Source organism: Hippocampus guttulatus, chromosome 1 (genome assembly GCF_054856545.1).
Source record: "Hippocampus guttulatus isolate MCC_2025c chromosome 1, RoL_Hgut_1.0, whole genome shotgun sequence".
Classification (NCBI taxonomy): Eukaryota; Metazoa; Chordata; class Actinopteri; order Syngnathiformes; family Syngnathidae; genus Hippocampus; species Hippocampus guttulatus.
The window spans coordinates 19,687,237-19,709,925 of record NC_141261.1 but is presented as its reverse complement, the minus strand read 5'-3'; the positions used below and the strand labels follow the sequence as shown (position 1 = coordinate 19,709,925).

The following is a 22,689-nucleotide window of genomic DNA, read 5'->3' as shown; positions in this document are numbered from 1 at the left end:
ACCTAGGGACAATTTAGAGTGTTCAATCAGCCTGCCATGCATGTTTTTGGAATGTGGGAGAAAACTGGAGTAGCCGGAGAAAATCCATGCAGGCACGGGGAGAACATGCAAACTGCACACAGGGAGGCCTGAGCTGGAATTGAACCCGGTACCTCTGCACCGTGAATTCGACGTGCTAACCACTCGACTACCACACACACACACACACACACACACACATATATCTATATATATATATCTAAATATATATATACACACACACACATAAAAATGTGTGTGTGTGTGTGTGTATATATCTATATATCTATATATCTATATATCTATATATATATATATATATATATATATATATATTTTTTTTTGTCAGTCCATTCCTGAAGACTGTCACAGTGCAGAGGTTCAGGGTTTGATCCCGGCTCCGGCCTTCCTGTGTGGAGTTTGCATGTTCTCCCCATGCCTGTGTGTTTTTTCTCCGGGTACTCTAGTTTCCTCCCACATTCCAAAAACATGCATGGCAGGCTGATTGAACACTCTAAATTGTCCCGAGGTGTGATTGTGAGTGCGAATGGTTGTCCGTCTCTGTATGCCCTGCGATTGACTGGCAACCAGTTCAGGATGTACCCGCCAACTGCCCAAGGACAGCTGAGATAGGCTCCAGCACGCCCGCAACTCTTGTGAGGATAAGTGGATTACAAAATAACGTGTCAGGCATGGTTTTGGAATGTGGGAGGAAACCAAAATACCCGGAGAAAACCAATATAGTCATATATTTCGTAGTATTTATAAATTCAGCAACAGGTGCAATTTTTTTCATCTTAGCTATAAATTATAACGAATAGTAAAGTCCATACTGCGCAAGCTTTTGAAAATATCTCAAAAATATAAAATATCTTAAAAGCCTGATTTGCTCTGAAAAAAATAAAGCCATTTTTAAAATCAGCGTCAAAATGATCTTTAGAGACTCAGAAAGCCATCACAGATTAGTATTCTGTTGACCAGTGTTTTCCCGATTGGTGGATCTGATCACATACAACATTCAATGACATCATCCTTACTTCTATTGTGCTGTCCAATGAGCCCACGCTGTTCCGACGACCTCGCTTCCCTGTTGGCCAATCAGAATGTAGGAACAGTTTAAAAGTTGTCCAACAGGGGAAGAAGCAGCATCAAGTCGTCATTGCAATGTTCATTTTATGCAACAGTGAATTTAAGATTGGATACAAGTGAATGACTTTTTATGAATATGATATTCAAAAAACATTGGGAAATGGAGAAAAACTCTCGGGAGAAAGAGGACAAATTCCAAATACAAAAAAAAAAAAAGAAAAAATCCACAAATATGCAAATCAATTGCCGAACAGTGCCGAACTGTGAATACTGTGTACAAGGGTTGACTGTAGTTTTAAGTTGTGATATCACCAATCAAAACTAGATGGTACTTACACTGGGTCTTATACTGCCCTATACTCCAATGTGAGTTGGCCTTCTTTTTGTGGATTTGGAATGATATGCAGAAAAAACATAGAACCTCAATCCATCCATCATTTTCTATTGCGCTTATCCTCACAAGGGTCGCAGGGCGTGCTTTAGCCTTTCGTAGCTGTCATCAGGCAGTAGGCAGGGTACACCCTGAACCGGTTGCCAGCCAGTCGCAGGGCACACATAGACAAACAACCATCGATGCTCCTCACAATCACACCTAGTCATTTTAGAATGTTCCATTAACTTTCCGGAAATGTTTTTGGAATGTGTGAGGAAACCGGAGCACCCGGAGAAAACCCACAGCACGGGGAGAACATGTAAACGCCACACAGGAAGTTGAGTTGCAGGAATTGTACCCTGAAAATGTACGTATTTTGCTATACATCTGGTGAGGAAATGTGCGGTTCGATATGTGGCACTGCTAAAAAATTGTGGCCCCTTTTAGCATATGAGTTGCCCATTCCTGTTCCAAATTTCCTAGTCCATTTTTTTAAATCTCCAATTTCTACAATTGGCTGGCAACCGGTTCGGGTGTCTCCGCCAACTGCCCGAAGACAGTTGTGATAGGCTCCTGCAACCCTCGTGAGGATAAACGGATTACAACATGGATGGATGGAAGTATATTCCTACTTTCCATCTTCCTTTTCTCTGTTACAGATTAAATTGTAGCTTGTTTAATAATGTGTTAGAAACGTGTTGATTTTGATTGAACAGAATACTCCATGCATAACAAATTGGAACAGAGTTTAAAGCCGCTTTCTATGTCCGGACCCAAAGAAGAAGTTGTGCTGACCGTTGTCTGACAGGTCTCTGAGCGAAGAGCTGAGTGCCGTGCGTTTGAGTCCGTCCACTGACGCGTACGTGTCGTCCAGGCTAGGCCGACCCAGGATGCCGTTCACCGCCTCACTCTTCGCAGGCCCTGCCGCTGCATCCCCGCCGCCCTGTCTGCCCGCCATCAGCGCAGCGGGACGCATCACGCCTTTCTGCTTCTCAAGCTCGGCTGTGTGTGAGGTGAAACGACAGTGCGGTTACCCAAAAAATTGCTTTATTGAAATCTATTTGTTCATTGGTGTTGATGTCTAAATAATTTTTTCTCTGTCGCTAATTGGTTTGTTCATTTGTAAATACGTATTATTAAAAAATGTCAAAAAAGACATTACATACAATGAATAATTTGTTCAATGATTCTAATTACATTAATTACACTGGTTAAAATTCCAGTCAGATGGCTTTCTGTGTCCCTAAAAATATCCCTAAAATATATTTTTCTCATTTATTAAGTTTTTGAAAACTTTTTTTTTGTTTTTAAGTTCGACTTACAAAAGCTATGGCAATATGAATTTTACCATGCGTTGTGATATTTAGCTATGACGTTTCAGAAAAAAAATCCACCTATTGCTCACCCTTTATAATCACCATTTATAATATGTTCCTGTATTGCATATCATATATATTTTTAATTTACATTTTTTTGACCGGTTTTATAGATCATAAAATTTTGATATTAGAATGAATGATTTTATTCTTACAATAAAACAACAGTTTACTTACAACAAATTACCTTGTTTAAAAAAAAAAAAAAACGGTGTCCAACCCTCGATAGTGACTTTTTGATTTACTTCTTTAATATTATCTTACATCAAACAAAACTCCAAACTTAGCATGTCATGAAATGATATCACCAAATAATTTGCACCACAGAAATAATATTTGAATTGGCCTTGTGAAAACTATTGTCCTATGTATTTAGTACAGCTCTGGGAAAAATTAGGAGATGAAAATAAGCACTCGACCACCAGTGTGGTATTTTGATGATTTTCACTGTTGCAGATTTTTTTTTTTCATTGGATGCAAAAAAATGCTTACAGACAGTGATTCTGAATGAGTGGTACGGGTGCCACTAGTAGTTCGAGGGTTCCCTGTAGTGGTCAGCAAAGAAACACTGAAATCAATTTAAAATCCAGCACAGTACATATTGAGTTGCATTTAACTTTTTGAATTGACCTACTGATTTAATATGAATTATTTATTGAGTTACCAATTGTACTGTATACACGCGTGTGCTTATAAAGCGTCAAACTCCATGATCTACTGTACGCTAAACTCCTCCCCACTCTTCCATTTGGTTCTTTTTCTCGGTCAATCAGCTAACGGTGAAGCTGTGTTGCCAAACTTACACTCCACGCGATATTTCTCCATGTCCTGCACCTCAGCCACACTCTCTCTCAGGTCCGAGGTGAAGCGAGCACGGTCCTGTTGGCTTGGTGCCGTGAACATGATCAGGACTTTCCTCTCGCCCCCGGGGTTGGCCGATGTCAACCTGATGCCGTGAGGGTAATCTGGACGGCACGACAAGACACAAGTTCAGTCATTAGCAGCGACATGACGTCCATTAAAGAAGGGGCTCTTCATCATTTCAACCTAACTTAGCCGGTATGACGTGGCCCGGGACGCATTTGATATAACTCTGGTTTAAATAGTATTTTATAACTAAATCCAATTTATTTACAGTTGAAGCTGGGATTCAGTCGATCAGTGGTAAAAAGCCCTGCACTGTTTATCTGTTTATCTTTAACTTCAAAACATCTCATTTTGACTTGCAACATAAGAGGAAGGTTAAATAGCTCTCTGACAGTGTTAATCAAATGTGACAAGTATCTTTGTTAAAGTAGAATATTTGGATGTCATTAGATGGTGTACCTCAAAGTCTCTTGTATTGTGCACGGTTGAGTTTGGAGATAGAAAGAAAAAAAAAGAGGGTCTTACAAGTGCTCTGGAAGGTGTGCACCTGCATGTCCACCAGAGGGAATGATTGTCGGAAACTGTACGTTACAGAGGCCTTCTTCTTTTGGAAGATCTTGGTTACCTGAAAAGGCAGAGAATGAGGAATCAGCCAGGAAAGAGAGGATTTAATGTTCATTTATATGAGGAATTGGAAACTAGCGGCCCATGTAAAAAACAAAAAACAAAAAACGTTTTTTTCTTTCTCTTTTTTTTTGGGTGAAGAAGATGATTACGATTTTTCCTCCTCTACAGTAGACTAAAGCAAAGTAACGATATGGCACCCGTGGGTTAACCCATTTCAAGTTCAAGTTCAAGTCAACTTTATTGTCAAATGTGCTATATGAGCAACATACGGCACAGATGAAATTTCTTTGCTCTCAACCACAGGATTTGCGATTTTTTTCCCCAATATTTTTGTGAAGATTTCAACACGCATATAGGAGGTTTCTCAATGCATTTCAATGAGCATCACTTACACATGGATTCCCATTAGTCCAGGGCAAGCATGCATTTTGCCCATATTTAAAATGTAATTTTTGTCATGCATCTGGCCCCCCTCGATGTTGCCCCCCTCAGTCGTGCAGATGAAAAATTGTGACCCCCCCTCCATGAATTAAGTTGCCCTTTCCTGATATTTTTAGGAATGTAAAGAGACACTCCAAAGATAAAAAAATATATAGAGACATGATAGACAAGTATTTTTTACAGCATATGCAGTATCTTGCTATGGTGAAATGGACTCATTTGAGGGGTACGTAGATCGGGCTAATTATTGAGCCAGCCGTTCATCTCTTGCCAGAGAAGCTCCTCAGGCTCTTATGATTGCTCCAGTTATAACATTTCTAAACGTTATTGGGGAATGTCTATTACCGGTACTTGCAATTTTTTTCTGCATATGATGTCTTACCATGAGCAGGTCATTGAACAGGAAGACCTCTCTTTGGTGGACGCCGCTCCTCTGGGCTCGGTTCGGGTCGGGAACCTCGAACAGCTGGCAGCAGCACACCAGCCGGCGGTGAGGCAGCGACAGAACCTGGGAATCATTTGTCAATAATTCAGTAAGAGGAGATGGCATGCAGGTGGAGGGCAACATGGAAGACGGGAGGCTCTTACGGGCTTCTTGCCGACCACCATCCTCTCCACCGCCTGCACCTGAGACACATGGTCGTCATTGGTCCTCAGCTCCCACTTCTGGATCCTTCCGTAGATGGACACCAGTAGGTCTCTGGGAATATCCTGACCGTTGTCCACGCCTGGAGGTAAAACGGAATCAACATGGCGTTGAATGAAGTGTGAGTGAATGGCAAGTGGAGCTGGTCCAATTCAAATCTTTGGACTTTTAAGAGATTCGAACGAGTCTCCAAAGAACCAAGAGTATCTGTTTTTGCAAACATAATTTAGTCTCTGTTGGTGAAGTGGTACACTCGCCCGACTTTGGTGCAAGCAGTTTGGGTTCGGTTCCAATCCAGAGATGGTGTGAATATGCATGTGACTGATTAATATGCGGCACCAAAGTTAATCTAGCTTGACAGTGGTAACGAGAGTAGCCATCGAGAAGTTCAACAAATGTCTAAATGAAGAGCAACTTACCTCGAAGGTTCTTGATGAAGTCGTCCAGTTTCATCTTCTTTTCAGGCTTCACGTTGGGGCTGTACATATCAGTGTTGAGGAGTATAATGGCGAAGGCCAGGATAAAGATGGTGTCTGGATTTTGGAACTGCCGTATCAGCACCGGGTTGCACACACAATACCGCTGACTGCAGGGCAAGAGCATCCTCATCAGACGAGCTCTATTGCACGCTATTGAAGGGCGGGGACCTACCTGAAAGCCTCCACCAGCCGCTCCACCCGCTGTGCTTCACCCTGAACTTTGATCTGAGCTTGAAACTTCCTGAGAGCATCATCCAGGTCCATTCCCGAAAAGTCCATTTCATCCAGAACGCAACTGAAGATAAGAAACGCGCAGCAGGTTATGAGCGCACAACATCGTGACGACAGACATTGATGGGAAAACGCGGTCCTCACTCGAGCACGTCCTTGTTGAACTGCTGCCTGCTGCCCAGAAACTCGCCGATCATCTGACGACTCAGACCTTTCCTCTCCAGGACGAACCTCGCGATGCCTACCGGTGTGTCCGAAACAAAGCCCCTCTCGATCAGATACTGGATTCCCTTCTCCGGCTTCCTGACAACCCGAATAAAAAACATTGTCATGAATGTGTTTCTGCCCGGTCCTTTTTTCTGATACAGTATGTAGCACAGTGGAGCCCTCTGCCAAGGAAACAGCAGACATGCCATTTGCGTTCACGGTTTCCAGTGAACCAAAATGAACACATTTTTGTCACCATCGAAAACTGTGGTCTGCAAAGACTCCAGGGCCCATGTTTTTGGAATCATTGAGGATAATTTTGTCTTCATTAAACCTGATGTACTTGTAATTTCCTTAATGAAGTCTGCAAATAACTCAAGTAACATATATTTGTAAACATTTAAGAAAATGTAGGTTTCAGTGAACCTCACAAATGTGCTTTGCTCAGCAAGTGCTTATTTTGGTAAATCTTGAAAATAGTTTTGCCTTCAAAGAACAGTGTGCTTGTATTTGCAAATATTACAATTTAGTCTTGTAGAATTCAGATTTCACTGAAAAAAAATCCCAGACAAATTAGTTTGGAAAGAACCGAAGCTACTTGTGTTTTCGTTAATGTTCAAAACCGTTTTTTTTTTCAATGAACTCCTCACTTGTTGAAGAGGTTAAGTCCGATGCGGTAGTGGCGCCGCTGGACCACGTCATTGTTGAATGCGGGTGAGTCCCAGCTGTGTCTGCTCTCGCGCTGATACGTCTGCTTGCTGAGTGCCGCCGGCGTGGGCTCGCGCAGGCTGTCACGCGACGACGAGCCTGAGCTGCCGTTGTTGACGGTGGTGTCGTCGTTGGAGTTGGTGGTGGTGGAGTTAACGCTCTCATTGTCGCCATCCGAGCACAGCAAGTGGTGATGAAGTGGGTGGTGCAGGTGCGGCTGGTGGTGCAAATGCTGATGGGCGTCCGCCAAAGATGACAGCGGAGAGGGCGTGAGTGGTGGCGGCGGTGGTATCGGGGAGAGAGGTGGAACGGGCGAGGGCAGGGGCGAAGAAGGGGCCTCCGGGTAAGAATGTGGGAGGTGGTGGTGGTGATGCAGATGGTGGTAGTGGTGCTGGGCAAAATGCGGCACATACGCTGCCCCGCTGTGATGCACATACGGCATGTGGTTGTATTGCGGGTGGTGGTGCAGCACGGTGGTCATGTGGGGAATGGGGGACGGGTGAGGGTGCGCATGCTGGAGCGGGTGAGGCAGCATGTGGGACGGCAGGGTGCGAGCCGAGGGCATTGGCACGGCGGCGGGGGCGGAAGTCCGAGTCTGTCCCTGCGCCATCACCACTGAGCGGCCGTTTGGTTTGTGTTTGATGGTTCCCTGCGGTGATTCGGCCTCGCTACTCCCTGCCCCGGCACCTCCGTGTTCTTCTTCTCCGCTCTCGCCATCCCCGCCTCCACTTTCTACTCCTGCGCCTTGCTCCACTCCAGGCGGTTCCTGCTCGTAGACCAGACGGCCTATGGAGCCTCGCTCGGACCTGAAGATGACCACAATGCAGAGGATTTAAGATGTTAAGACGTACAGCCCGATCAACCCAAGGTGTTGGGAATTAAATTATCAAAGTGCATGTACTTCATGGCTATACTGAAGTAGATTTTTCAGATGTCTGTGCTTAACTTTTGTATATGTTTAATTGTATTAACATTTTTTTTTTTAACTTTTACTCTGCCATGGGCGGCTCGGTGGTCCAGTGGTTAGCGCGTCAACCTCACAGTGCAGAGGTCGTGGGTTTTCGACGGGTACTCCGGTTTCCTCCCACATTCCCAAAACATGGCAGGCTGATTGAACACTCAAATGTGTCCCTCGGTTTGAGTGTGAGCGCGGATGGTTGTTTGTCTGGCAACCGGTTCAGGGTGTCCCCCGCCTACTGCCCAAAGACAGCTGGGATGGGCTCCAGCACCCCCGCGACCCTAGTGAGGATGCAGTGGATCGGAAAATGGATGGACTTTTACTCTCTACATTTGGTGACTGAAATCTGTCATTTCTCCTTCTTCCTTGAGGACACAACATATGAAAACTTTAATCTTTTCCGGTGGACATCTTAATTGACTTAGACCTTGGGGTCTTAAATAGCGGAAAAAAACAGAAAGAGCAGCACCAAGGAGGAATGTGAACCAGAGAGCAGCAAGAATTTTTACAGGTTAAAAACATATGAATATTGATTAAATTGTCATAAAAAGTCACTCTGTTTATTATATTCGGTGGTACCTTGAGCTACGAGTTGTCGTTTAGTTGATTTTTTTTGTTTTGTTGCTAGCAAAAACTTAAGTTACCGTACATTTGCGTTTCAGATATAGCACCACTTGAGTGAACTGTAAACACACACACCAACAAAATCCAAAATAAAACACTTGCAAGGAGCAGATGCTCACAACCGAACAAAACGTGGTTAACAGTTTTAAGTTTTTCTGAGTTGACCGCAGCTTCTGACGTCACTCACTAGGTATTGCCTGGAAGGTCATCGAAGGGGTGGCAGGTTGTGGGTGTGTGTGTGTGTGTGTATGTGTGTGTGTGTGTGTGTGTATGTGTGTGAGAGACAAACAACAACAACAACAACAACAAAAAAACATTTTCTCTGTTCGGCATGCTACCAAATGGGCCACGGATTGGTACTTCCTTTATCATTCTTCTTTCAACTTTACACCATGTCTAACTCAGGATATGTAGAGGTTGATAGTGGAATTACATCATATATAAATGAGAATTAGACCAAAATAGAGTTATTAACTGTACACAAAAACTCCTCCAAACAGTTTGACCATGAACCTCTGAACCCACGATTGTGGGGGTCATGTATTTTTTGTTGGTTTGTGGTGTTCTTTTGGGAGGCTGGACCAGATTAATGTCATTGTGCTGTGGTTGGGAATCATTGGTCTAACATACATTCATTCTTTTTTGTGATTTCTGTCACTCACCTGTCACTCATGTCAACTGAGCTGTCGCTGGGAGGCTCTATGGTCAAGACAGGCAAGTGTCCTCCTGCGGCAGGCCTCCCTCGGTACTCCCCCCGACACTCTGTGCAAGGGGTACTGCTCCTCCGGCTGGCGTTGCCACCTCTCTCTGTCTCTCGGCTGTCCTCCCTCCCACTCACGCCGCCCCAGTACTCAGTATCGGAGCTGGAGGCCAGCGGCGAGGAGGGCGGGCGGGAGATTGGCGAGGACGGGAGGCAGCCGTCGTCCATGTAGAGCGTAACATCGCTGAACGAAGTGGCCGTACTGTCCTCATGCATGGCGGCGCCGGTGGGCCCCCGCCCGGCTTGGCCCACCACACGGCAGGAGGAGGAGGAGGTCCCACCCCAGGAGCATTCCCTGTAGTCTTCCTCCTCCTCCTCCTCTTCTTCCTCCTCATCTTCCTCCTCTTCTTCCTCTTCGTCACCCTCCTCCTCTTCTCCCTCTTTTCTTGCCTCTTGGGAGTCCTCTCGACCTGATTGACAAGTGAGCGAGTCGTCCATCGAGTCTGCCAGAGACTTGACCTAATGTGACCATGCACACATGCACATGCAAACACACACGCACACACACATGCGCGTGCGCACACACACATGCGCGTGCGCACACACACACACGCACACACACACACACACACACACACACACACACGCACACACACACACACACACACACACACACACACACACACACACACACACACACACACACACACACACACACACAGAGTCAACACTGCCAGGGTAATTGTACTCCAAAATAAATTCTTATTTGTTTCAGGTCAGTAGGCTAACACAGCAGCTAGCGACCTAATATACTCTTTTGAAAAACACAAAGTCAGATAAATTATGGCTGTAATCAAGCACCTTGTTTACATTTAGCAATACAGCAACAGGAACCTGAGTACAAAACAGGACACTACATCTTGCCCTAAAATCAAGTACTGTATCACATTAGACCTGCTAAAATGCTAACATGATAGCATTGGGTCTGCTAGCATGTAGCAAGCTAATCAAGCACCAAAGCACTTTGGAGAACATACTATTTGCGAATCAGTAAAATGCGGACATGTTTACAGTCGGTAATACATTTAATAAGATATCAGTACAAAAAGCACGCCACATCAGTAACGTTTCTCCATCATCTTAATCAGGTACTATGTCCAATTATAATACAAATGCCGACATGCACAGTTGGTAGGCTAACAAAAGCCAAATTAGCAATATGACTATCAAAGGAACTAATGATGGATTCAGGGCCTAACGATTTTGTCTCAGATTAAAACCTGAAAGTTAGAATGAAGTTTTAGATGACGTTTTATTGTGGGTAGAGCAGGCTCATGTCATCTCAGCTGGTTTTGATTAGTCTTTACCCAGTCTTGACCTGACGGCAATATCCAACATATTTGATAACAAGTCTTTCAGTCTTTGCCAAGATGTGACACAACCAACAAACAATAGATGAGCTCTAACAAAACAGGAAACAGGAAAGCAAGTGCCAAGAACGAAAGGGCAACACCGGCGAAAACTTGATTATTCCGGACAACGTGGAGCGTCCACATTGCTTATAGAATTTCAGAGACTTGAAAATAGGGACCCTGCAATGAGTTGATTGCTTTTCAAATTTCAAAGTCTTCTGATGTACAGGTTGCTTAAAAGGAACCCTGACTGTCAGCTGAACTCGTATTTTACATCGTGCCCTTGAGTCAGCAGTTTGAAATGAGATTTGATAAAATGCAAAAATGTGAATAGTTGCCCTGTGATTGGCTGCCAACCAATTCAGGGCGTGCCCCACCTTCTGCCCGAAAACAGCTGGGAGAGGCTCCAGCATGCCCGTGACCCTCGTGAGGATAAGTGAATCAGATAATGCATGGTTGGATGAATATGCTAATAGTTGGTGCGCTAACATATTACAGTAAGGCAGCAGCTCGAATAGCTGTGCAAATCAAGATTAATTTTGCATCACTGACATTTACATTTAGTCAGGGCTTATTTCAAATGAGAATAGATTAATTGCTAACAGTTGATACCTGCTTGGAGAAAGAGTCGTCCATGTCGCCTGTGCCCTCAGACCCCTGCGGACCTGAATACCCTTGACCCTGCGGCTGACGCTCATCAAAGGAGTACTGGACACACAGAACAGGATGGCATACCATATGTGTGTGTGTGTGTGTGTGTGTGTGTGTACCTGCATCCTCATGTTGGACAAAATGATGCGTCGGGTCATCCGATTCTCCGAGGCCGAGCTACGGAGCCTTTGGAAGTTCTTGTTCATGCGGTACTGCCTGAACGCCGTCTGAATGATCCTGGCCGCTCGCCTGGACACAAACTGGCCACCGTACTTCCTCTCCAGCATCTCCACCTGAGCAAGGAACAGCTAATCAGAGGCCTTTCAAATGGTGTGGGCTCAAAGAGGGTCACGTGTGTGTATATATGTTTCACCTTCTTGTCCTGGAGGTCCGTGGAGAGCTCATAGCTGTCAGAAAAACCCTTGCAGCGCTTGCTCTCCTCCTCCTCTTGCTTGCGTAGTGCCAGGCTGGCAGGCTGCTGGCGACTCCGCTGAGCCCACGTCAAGCTCGACGCGCTGGGCGAAGACACGGGCGAGCTGTCCTGTTTAGCAACACCTGCAGAGTTAGGTTTGGAGCAAACAACTTCCTGATAAACAATACGACGAGCGAGAAACGACCTGTGCGTGGGAGGCTCCCAGGGGCCCACTGGAGGTACTGGTGCTGGAGGCGTAAGGGTGGCCAAACAATGAATCTGGAAATGGGAGCGCCTCTGAACAGCGTGGCTCACCTTCCACACTGAAGACAAACACAGGAGTAGTTCATGGAATGCTCGCTCAATGCTGGCTTGAGAGATGCCATCGATAGTGTGGGTGCATGTCAGTGTCATCATTACCATCATTATTATCATTAGCGTCATTATCAAAGACCGTGAAGATGAAACAGAAGCAAACGTGGGCACTGCCAGGCGCGCGCGCACACACACACACACACACACACACACACAACGTTGAGTCATGTTGAACAGCAGTGTGTCAATGTGGGGGTGTCTGCAGTGTGTTGTCTGCAGTGTGTGTGTGTGTGTGTGTGTGTGTGTGCCTGTGCATGTGTGAGCATGAACGTGTGGGAACGCATGTGCATATTTGAGAGAGACCGAATGTGTGTGCGTGTGTGTGTGTGTGCGTTGGTTTGCGTGCATGCAGGCGTGTGAATATGTGTGTGTGTGTGTGTGTGTGTGCGCGCGCGCGTGTGCTGTTTGACGTTTATAAAAACATGTTCATTACTTTCAATTGTTGTCAGTGTTTAGACAACAAAAATGTGGGTTTGTGTCAGGATCCTAATTGCGTTTGATGTTTACAAAAACACATATATGAGGTGCTTTGAAGTAGTATGCATTTGCATGTAGTTTTAAATATCAAATATACCAGCGAGCCCCGTGCCCGTGCGCCCGGTGGGCTTGCCGCGCTCTACATTCCAACACAACAGGGACTCTGGCGAATGTGTGTCAGTCAGCCACCGCTTTGTGAGCTCAGTGTGTGTGTGTGTGTGTGTGTGTGTGTGTGTGTGTGTGTGTGTGTGTGTGTGTGTGTGTGTGTGTGTGAGACACAGCATCCAAATGCCATTGGACCCGGAGGTCTTATTCCTCTTCTCCCGCTCCCCCCCACCCTGCAGATGGTCCACAGAAGCACTCCCTCCTATGTTCTTACGATAAAACGTAGTGTGTGTACTGGCCCTTTGAAGACTAGCAAGAGAGTGTGTGTTTGTGTGTGAGCGCGAGAGATGAGGACAAAACAGAGAAAAGCACAACAAGAGCCTATGCCCATTCATTGATGTAAGATAAGGGAAAAAATAATCCAATCGTAGGTTTTCTGGGGTTCAGCCGTCAGGTGACTGAGGTTCCCTGTGATGTCGCTACAACCTAAAGCCTCAGGGAATGGATGACATCTGGATAAAGTTCCTGGACATGCTCCAGTATGTCTAAACTCTGCTGCCAGAGACTTAAACACACATCACCCCAACTTTATGTGCCTTCACTGTCCCCCCTCCATCAAGTCCCACATTGTGTTCAAACTTCTCCTAATGAACTATTCTATCTCAGGTTCTAGTGGTAGTCCAGGCTGTAGATGTTGGCATGAAGAGTCTATATTTACTACAGCAGGTCCTAGTGGTGATCAGGAGGTTCCAGTAGTCCACTAAACAGTTGTGAACATGGGCAAAGAAGATGCTTGATGTGCCGAGAGAGTAGAAGTTCTGCATATTGTTGAGTCCAGACTCCAGCCTGTTCCAGTAGGCTTCTGGCCAACCAATTTGTAGTTCCAAGTGATTTGTCTGTCCTGGTCTTTTGTCTTATAATTGAGTACTGCAACTGTTTGTATCGTTTCTGTCATGACCTATTTATTATTTTTTTTAATATCTGTCATTGTGGTCTTAAAGTTTCATGTGTGTCACTGTGCTATTTTAAAAACCTGCCTTGGGACTATGGCTGAAAACTAGCATTTATGCTAAGTCCGGCGCATTTACACCATTCTTATGTTGATTAATATGCACTGTCCCAATGAAATAAATAAAGGTTGTAAATGTGGACATTAAGAGGGTTCTAGAGGTGGACTATTTGGTATAGAACAGGGATGGCCAAGTACGGTCCTCAAGACGCCCTATCCAGTGGGTTTTGATATCTCCCTCCTCCCACATACTTCAAGTGATCCGCTCATCAGCAAGCTCTGAGAACCCTGACAACGATCCTGATCATTCGAATCAGACATGTTGGAAAAGGAAGACATCTAAAATAGGCCGGAGAGCGGATCTCGAGGACCGAACTTGGACAGATTGTAGTGGTGATTGAGATGATTCTGTTAGTTGACGAACTTGACGTAGGAATCAAGAAAGTTCTAGAGTATGTCCAGCTTAAGATGTTCCACAACAACTTGTAGTGATGACCAAAACAATTACAGTAATACACAACAAAGCTGTAACCAATGGCCATTTAGAAGTTTAGAGAGTCTCTATAGGTCTAGTTGTCGTATCACAGGTCATCGTGATGATCAAAGAGGTTCTGGTAGGCCACAACAATATTGTAGATGAAGGAATTAAGATTCTATCATTTTTAACAGGTCAAGATGTTCTATACCAGGTTCTAATGGAGATCAAGCATGTTCCATTAGTGCAATAAAAGGTTCTGAATTTGGTCATTAAAAATGGTTTTGATGTTCTACACAATTTTGTAGTGAAGGTTAATGAGCCTCTAGTAGTGTTTTATGGTTCTAATTATTATTGTCATAATATTATGCCTCTGGTATCAGCTGGTCCAGAATGCCGCTGCTCGCCTCTTGACTGGTACTCGTAAGTGGGAGCACATAACTCCTACTCTGGCATCCCTTCACTGGCTCCCCATACATTTTAGAGTTATTTTCAAGATCCTCTTATTTGTTTTCAAATCTCTAAATAATCTCGCGCCACCTTACCTCTCTGAGCTCATCCACCCCTACACACCTGGTAGGGGTCTGCGGACCAGACATTATTAGAAGTACCAAGAACTAAACTGAGGCTCAGAGGGGATCGAGCCTTTTCTGTTGCTGGTCCCTCTCTCTGGAATGACCTCCCACTGAACATTCGGCAAGCCTCCTCGCTGCCCATCTTCAAAACCCTCCTCAAAACTCACTTGTATTCCTTGGCATTCGACTCAGCATGACTTAGATTTGCTCTTGGTTTTATTGTTTGGTGCTTTCTACCATCTTTATTACCGATTAGTTTTACTGTTTATTGTATATGTTAAATTGCTCCATGTACAGCACTTTGTATGCAGCGATGGCTGTTTGAAAGTGCTCTATAAATACAATTGACTTGACTTGGTTTGAATTCATGTCACACATAGGTTTTTTTTCCATGCTTTGTTTTGCATTTGACTAAGTGGCTCTTTGCGCTGTGCTATAAATAAATCCTCCCTGTCGTCTGTTGCAGGTGGGACCGCCGCCAGAAGCCCACCTGCTACCACGCCATTGGCTACTGGGTTCTGGAAGTGTGAAAGAGGTGGGGCCAAAGAAGGAGGTGTGGAATTAGCCGTGCGGTGGACAAACAGCAGGAGTCAGGATGCGGAGGAAAAGATATGGATGCAGGCGAGGATACAGTGAACTGAATGTAAGCCTTCTTTTTGAAACATACTGAAAAAAACTGATGTGTGAATCTCAGAGATATTTTGGAGGTGAGAGTGTGTTGAGACAAAGTGATGACATGTCAACTGTTTCAACTGCTAGGTTGACAAGTACGGCTCAGCACATTCGACACCTTCAGTCATCCTCCACCAACATGTGATGTAATAGATGACATGTCGACATATGATGCGAAAAAAAAGGTCATCCTATGCTAAACTGAATATACAGGACACAAGATGTCCAAATATGATTCAACAAAAAATCTCATCCTTCACCAATCAGAAAATCCACCGACATGTGGAGACATACAATACATGACACAACACCTGACACAACATTGAGAGCATGATGCAACATACTAGATTGTCTTCCATCAAACAGAAAGTAGTCTGACATGGCAATGATTGTACCAACATGACTACATGATGATACAGAAGTGACAAAATGGGCATGATGATAAGAATGAGGCGGCCCGGTGGTCCAGTGATTAGCGTGTGGACCTCACAGTGCAGAGGTTGTGGGTTCGATCCCGGCTCCGGCCTCCCCGTGTGGAGTTTGCCTGTTCTCCCCGGGCCTGCCTGATTTTTCTCCGAGAACTCCGGTTTCCTCCCATATTCCAAAAGCATGCATGGCAGGCTGTTGAACACTCTAAATTGTCCCTAGGTGTGAGTGTGAGCGCGGATGGTTGTTCGTCTCTGTGTGCCGTGCAATTGGCTGGCAACCGGTTCAGGGTGTCCCCCACCTACTCCCCGAAGACAGCTGGGATAGGCTCCAGCACCCCCCACAACCCCTGTGAGGATAAAGCGGATTGGGAAATGGATGGATGGATGAATGTTAAGAATGTGAGTAAATAGGCATGACAACATGACAACATGACTAAACGAACATGGTATGCTGTGGACTGTAAATTTTCCCAGTGTGGGACAAATAAAGGATATCTTATCTTATTACAAACATGACTAAATAGATCATATACCAACATTGCTTAACAATCCAGATGATACCAACATGACTAAATAGGCATGTTAGGTCAACAAAGCGCATGGCTGTGCCAACCTGACTAATGAGGCATGACGGTACTAACATGGCTAAATGGACATGTTGGCACCACTTTCAGTAAATAGACATTCTGGTTTGAACTTGACAAAACGGGCAAGATGGTACCAATGTGACAAAAAAAGGTATGACCGCAACAATGTGATTCAACGTCCATGATTGTACAAACATCGCTGAATGGCAATGATAATACCAATGTTTAAGAGGCGTGATGATACCAACATGACGGAATAAGCATGATGGTATGAACGTGACTAAATGGACATGTTGGCTCGAGCTTGAATAAATGGATGTGTTGGTATACCAGAGTGCCAAAATGGGCATGATTGTACCAGCATGTTTTATGTAATAGACGTGATGGTGCCAATGAGACGAAATGGACATTGTGATATCAACTTGACTAAATTGACACAATGGTACTACCCTGACTAAATAGGAATGATGGTACTAATGGGACCAAATTGACATGGCACTAAATTGAATAAATAGACAGGCTGGTTTGAAAAAAAAAAGAAAGGAAAACCTTTATTAGTCTCGCAATGGAGAAATTGCCAATTCACAGCAGCAAAGTTATGAAAGGAAGAAGTACAACAACAAAATATAGGAGCTGCTGGAAAGGCAGCCACTCTCGCGGCGCCATTTTGAAGTCAAAATAACAAAAATAACACAACACAACACATAGGACACAGACAGTCGTGCAATCTTCACCACTTTTCTGCATACACTTTGTTGTCTGAAGCAGTTATCGATGAAAGAGGAGAGGATCAAAGTGTCCTTTCACCAGTGGATCAGAGACGTCATGCTGAAAATGTGCACACGTCTGCTACAAGCTAAGTTTTGAAAGCAAACACGAAGCTGTAGCGTCCATTGACGAAAAGAGATTAGTTCACTTCTCCTGTCCTACGTAATCCGCTTCAAACTCCAAGTCGCGACTCCCAGTTCCAAATCCGCATCGGCGCTCTGCACTAACGCTCCTTTCTTCTCATCGTCGGCTCCTCAAGACTTACATCCATCCAGCCGCAGACCGTTCAACAGCACCGATCTCTCCGCTGAACAAAGCGGGGCTGTGAAAAATGCTGCCCATTACAGGCGCAAGACACAAGCGCCCCGGGACTGTCCAGCAACGACAGTCAAATGGCGCCGACATTCCTCCCAGTCAAAAACAGTGCTGGTATACCCATGCTGCCGAGAAGGCGCAACCACCGAGCACAGAGTCTCCTCCTTGATGAATGTCGTGGCCAAAAAATGCTGAAAAAAGTCCACATCAGGTCCACACGACGTAACAACAAACACAAAGTGACAAAACAAACACAAAAACAACAAAAAAAGCAAGGCTCATGAGAGCACTTGCTGACGGCTGCCTACTCGGGCGCCATCTTGACTTCAAAGCTTGATTAACTGGGCATGGTCAAGTCAAGTCAAGTACAAGTACAAGTTTATTGCCAAATGTAATTTCTTCCCTCTCAACCAGACAACAAGACAACAAGAGGAGCCGCTGCGGGTGCCCGCACCACCATCAAGAGAACAGTTAACATAAAATGACAAAATAATACAACATAACACATAAGAAGACATGATGATACCAATGTGACGAAAGAGGCATGTCTGTAACAATGTGATTCAAAGTCCATGATTGTACCAACATTACTAAATTGATATGACAAAACCAGCAATATCAACATGATATTGTTGTCGCGATCGCCCATCCCCCCCTTCCCATTCATCCGCCCCCTCATTACATGTTATGTCTTGTGACTTGTTGTAACTGTCATATGCTTATTTATGTGCTAGGGTCTTTTTTTTATCCTGGACTTAAATTATCCTCAGAAGAGGATAGTTAGAGCATTTTTTTCCCTCTCCCTAACTAGTGGTTTCCTTTCTGAACTCTGACTGTAAATTTCCCCATTGCGGGACAAATAAAGGATATCTTAAATCTTAAATGACTACCGGTAAATAAGCATGCTGGCACGAACGTGACTATATGGACAGTGTGACCGTTGTGAACGACAACAGATTGTGTAGTTTGACAAGGCCTTGAATAGACATGAGGGGATCAATGTTACTAAATGGTCATTGCAATACCAACTTGACAAAATCGGCACAATAGTACCACAATAATTATATAGGCATGGTATTGGTACCGCCCAACACATTCCAAATCTTAAATCATATTCCATCAATCCGGACGTCCATCGAAAATATATTCTGAACAGCTTCAGAATATATCTTACATAGGTCTGCACATGATGCAATGACACAAGACAACACAATACTGCTGTCTGTAATGATGAACGACAGTACTGTACTTTGAATGTACTTTATGCTTTGCTGCCATCATGCTCAGCCAACACACTCACACTCTCACACTTACACAACTTCAGAGCAACTTGTCCTTTGTGGGGGTGTTTTAAAGCCCACAAAACACTACAGAACGCAAAACATGCTTGCGCACACACACACACACACACGGTTCTCCCCACGCTGCAGTAAAACTGCTCATTGTGTATCTGGGATCTGACGTAACAATCCTCCATCATCCACCCACAATCCTCTGTGCACACGCGCGCACTCACGCACACACACACGCACACACACACACACACACACACAGACACACACACGCACAGACACACAGACACAAACACACACAGACACACACACATGCACACAGAAGTCTGTACGTGCGCATTCTCAGATCGTGTATAGCGAAGCATCATTAGCATTTTGCCGCATCATTCCAGGCATCGTGGACGGAAAGTTAACTGAACGGACAACGACAAATAGTACCAACATGATTAAAAGAAAAGCATCTATTGTGCCAATGTGACCAAATACTGTATGATGGTCCCAACACTATGGTACCAACTGGACTAAATGGGTACAAGGGTATCATCACATCAAAATAGGCATGATGGCACTACTCTGACTAAATGGATGTGATTGTACCTGACTAAAAGGGCATAATCACACTTTTCTTGTTTTAATCCCCATTGGCACACTATAGTTTAGCAAGACTGTTTCTGTTTTTGTAATACTTTTAACGTTTCAGGGAAAGCACTTTGAAGTGTCTTGTACAGTACATGAAATATGCTATACAAATAAACTTACCTTGCCTTGCCTAGGGAGACTAAATAGGTATTCAGTAATACCAATTTAACGAAAGAGATACGATCTTGCTAATGTGCCTTAACGGGCATGATGGATGTTCTGTCAGCAGGTGCAGTGAAGCTGAAATGTTAAAACAACAACAACAAGGTGAAATAAAAGGTGACAAAATAAGGCGCAAAAATGAGGACATGATTGAAGGCAGTGCTAAGTGGTGATGCTGAGCGACTCCTGGAGGTCTCGTGCTCGGTTGAGACGTTGCGGCGGAGGATTTAAGTGTCACCTCGACGCACATCAGCCAAATATTCAAGTAGAGCTGTCAGTCAAACCAAGCTAAAGCTAATCAGTCATCATGAAGGACATGTCAGGCATATTTACTGGCCATCTGTGTTTTTTTTCTTTTTTTTAAACTTTTTTATAAGATGGGAGAATTGCTTTGTCAATGTACTGGCCTGTTCGTAGTATACCTGGAAGTTTGTGCCTGTCTCAAAAGGCATATTTGATGAACTTGACTGATCCAATGTATGCTTTCAATTTAGTTTTCAAAAATGTAGCATCCATTTTTTTTGTGACTATCCAAAACAATTCTAGAGGCACTTTGCAAACATGAGTGATCATATAGCAGGCCACATCATAGTTTTGATATCTCACAGAGGGCCGTTATGACTGTGAAACCATACAAATGTATGATAATCTTATATTATAACATGCACACAAGAAATAGTCACCAACTTTCAGAATCCAGAACAAAAGTACATCTGTTTAACTACTATTCACTTTATTTTTAAATTGAAGGCAATTTGCGATGTTGGTACAGTGATAATTTTACAGTTTGAGCCCTGCGAGTCTCAGGGACTCGCTGATCAGAAAAGTATGAGTCCCATTATGCATTTAGAGCAGGGGTCCCCAACCGCCGGGCCACGGACCGGTACCGGTCCTCGGGGCATTTGGTACCGGGCCGCACAATAAGAACTTACATTAATTCCGTCGTATTTATTTTGGAATACGAAAGATATTTTATTTTGAAATATTCCCGGATTCTCCGTTACATCTGGCTGTGTCACTTGACACATGTCAAACCACGCTTCTCCGTCACGTGACTGATTACGCTAAAAACAAAACATTGCTAAATGAGTAAAATAAACTGCTGGAGATCGCAAATGACGGCGGCCTCAAAAGTACGTTCGAGACAACAACTCTGCCGGTGTTCTGGATTCAAGTTATGGCTGAACACTCTGAGATCGCCACAATAGCACTGTTGCCATTTCCGACATGCTACCTGTGTGAGGCGGGGGTTTTGTGCAGCAACGGCGACTAAACCAAAATGACGAAGTAGACTCGACATGAAGCACACACTTCAGGTGTCATTGTCTCCTATTACCCCGAGATGGGACCGCCCACTTGCAGAAAATCAAGCTCGGCGCTCGCACTGATTCAGCATTGTGGTGAGTTGAGATTTTCATGCACTTTGAATTTGTGTTGTATCGTATTTTGAAGGCATTAAGACCGTAGCGATCAGAGTGTTGCGGCCAAATTGGACGCTCCTCGTGTTTATCTCGAAAACCCCCCAGTGTTCATGCAGCTCTTAGCATATTATTTTGTACTATTTATCCGCCACACCTTAAATGCCGGTCCGTGAAAATATTGTCTGACATAAACCGGTCCGTGGGGCAAAAAAGGTTGGGGACCCCTGATTTAGAGAGTCCCAAATTTCGAATTCTCAAATGGTCTACTTATTCAATTGCATATGATAATAACACAAACAACAACAATATACATTGATAATAGGTTTATTTCTCATAAACAAATGCTGCAAAAATTTCAATAATTCAGGCATACAAGATTATTATCGCAGAAAACTATCGAACGTTAGCTGCTTCCTCTGTGATATCTCCGCAATAAACTTTCACAATGCTTGTTCGCAGCACTTGTTTTAACATTACACAGCTTGGCAATCGTCTGCTTTCCACGAGGTGAAGGTCGATCTTGCCAATCTTGTCTCGCGACAACGGAAAACTCGTCACGCGAGATTACTTAAGGCAAGATCAAAACAACAATGGCGGCGATTGTCAAACTGCGATTGTTGCTGCGTTGGTTTTTCGACTGAGAAATTTCCTCACGTCCCAAAAACGCACATTATTTGGAACTGTGCGTCTGGCGGGAAAATTATGCGTCTAGGACGCGGGACGCAGAGGTAACGAGATGGCTGTTGGTATTTTAGCAAGAAAAATAAAGTCGAGGCTCATGATGTTCCTTTTATCCACATAAAAAAAGATGGCAGGCCAGATCTGGCCTTCGGGTCTTGAGTGTGATTTTGATTTTTCTCCAAAAATCGAATTTAAAATTTTCAAGAAATCTAACACACATTTTAAGTGTCTTTAAAAAAATGGCTTCCATTTTAAGTATCAAAGACAGTTTGGAGTCTATAACAGCATACTACTTATCATTCATATATTGCAGATTGATTAATCATGCCTGTTTATTGTATCAATGTAACTCTAGTGGTGTGAGTGTGTCCCAGAAAGTGGCATAGATGGTTTGATGGTTCAACCTTGAAAACATATTTTGAAAATCTCAGTCGACTTCGTTTTTATACACATCAAAAACAATTAACTCTTTGAGCACCGTTGATGTGAAATGTCATCTGTATTTCCGATCGACTAATCATGGCTGTTTGTAGTATCCACCCTGACTCAAGTCCATCCATCCATCCATCCATTTTCCGAACCGCTTGATCCTCACTGGGGTCGCGGGTGACTCAAGTCCATCCCCTGAAAGTGCCAGCTGGGCCCAGGGTTGGTGCTCCACATGGTGGTTGCTGAGCAACAGGCTCATTGCTGACTCAATCGCTTCCCAAACAGGCGGTGTGACTCAGCGCGTCTTCATGAACGCCCACCATCGCCGTCCTCCACCTTTCTCTAATTTCCTCCCCCCTGCACTTTATCAAAACAGATCCACAGGGATAGGGTCGCATGTTAACTCTTCTGGCTGATGTGATACTGCTCTTGGACCAGCTCTAAACGCTGCTTGTATCTA

At 44.3% G+C, this 22,689-nt stretch overlaps 1 protein-coding gene across 2 annotated transcripts in view; it reads right to left on the bottom strand.

The window, feature by feature from the left end:
- LOC147210840 (IQ motif and SEC7 domain-containing protein 1-like) overlaps positions 1–22,689 on the bottom strand; it is a 43,584-nt gene that overhangs the window by 7,874 nt on the left and 13,021 nt on the right. For both annotated transcript variants that reach the window (XM_086117198.1, XM_086117207.1), the window contains exons 2-16: positions 12,025–12,142; positions 11,781–11,948; positions 11,527–11,700; positions 11,369–11,464; positions 9,307–9,863; positions 7,005–7,868; positions 6,292–6,450; positions 6,089–6,211; positions 5,857–6,023; positions 5,380–5,519; positions 5,174–5,299; positions 4,249–4,348; positions 3,660–3,821; positions 2,276–2,482; positions 1,056–1,105 (exon numbers count right to left, since the gene is read on the bottom strand). In XM_086117198.1, coding sequence (XP_085973324.1) covers positions 1,056–1,105; positions 2,276–2,482; positions 3,660–3,821; positions 4,249–4,348; positions 5,174–5,299; positions 5,380–5,519; positions 5,857–6,023; positions 6,089–6,211; positions 6,292–6,450; positions 7,005–7,868; positions 9,307–9,863; positions 11,369–11,464; positions 11,527–11,700; positions 11,781–11,948; positions 12,025–12,142 — 3,211 coding nt within the window. The remainder of the gene's footprint in view (positions 1–1,055; positions 1,106–2,275; positions 2,483–3,659; positions 3,822–4,248; positions 4,349–5,173; positions 5,300–5,379; positions 5,520–5,856; positions 6,024–6,088; positions 6,212–6,291; positions 6,451–7,004; positions 7,869–9,306; positions 9,864–11,368; positions 11,465–11,526; positions 11,701–11,780; positions 11,949–12,024; positions 12,143–22,689) is intronic.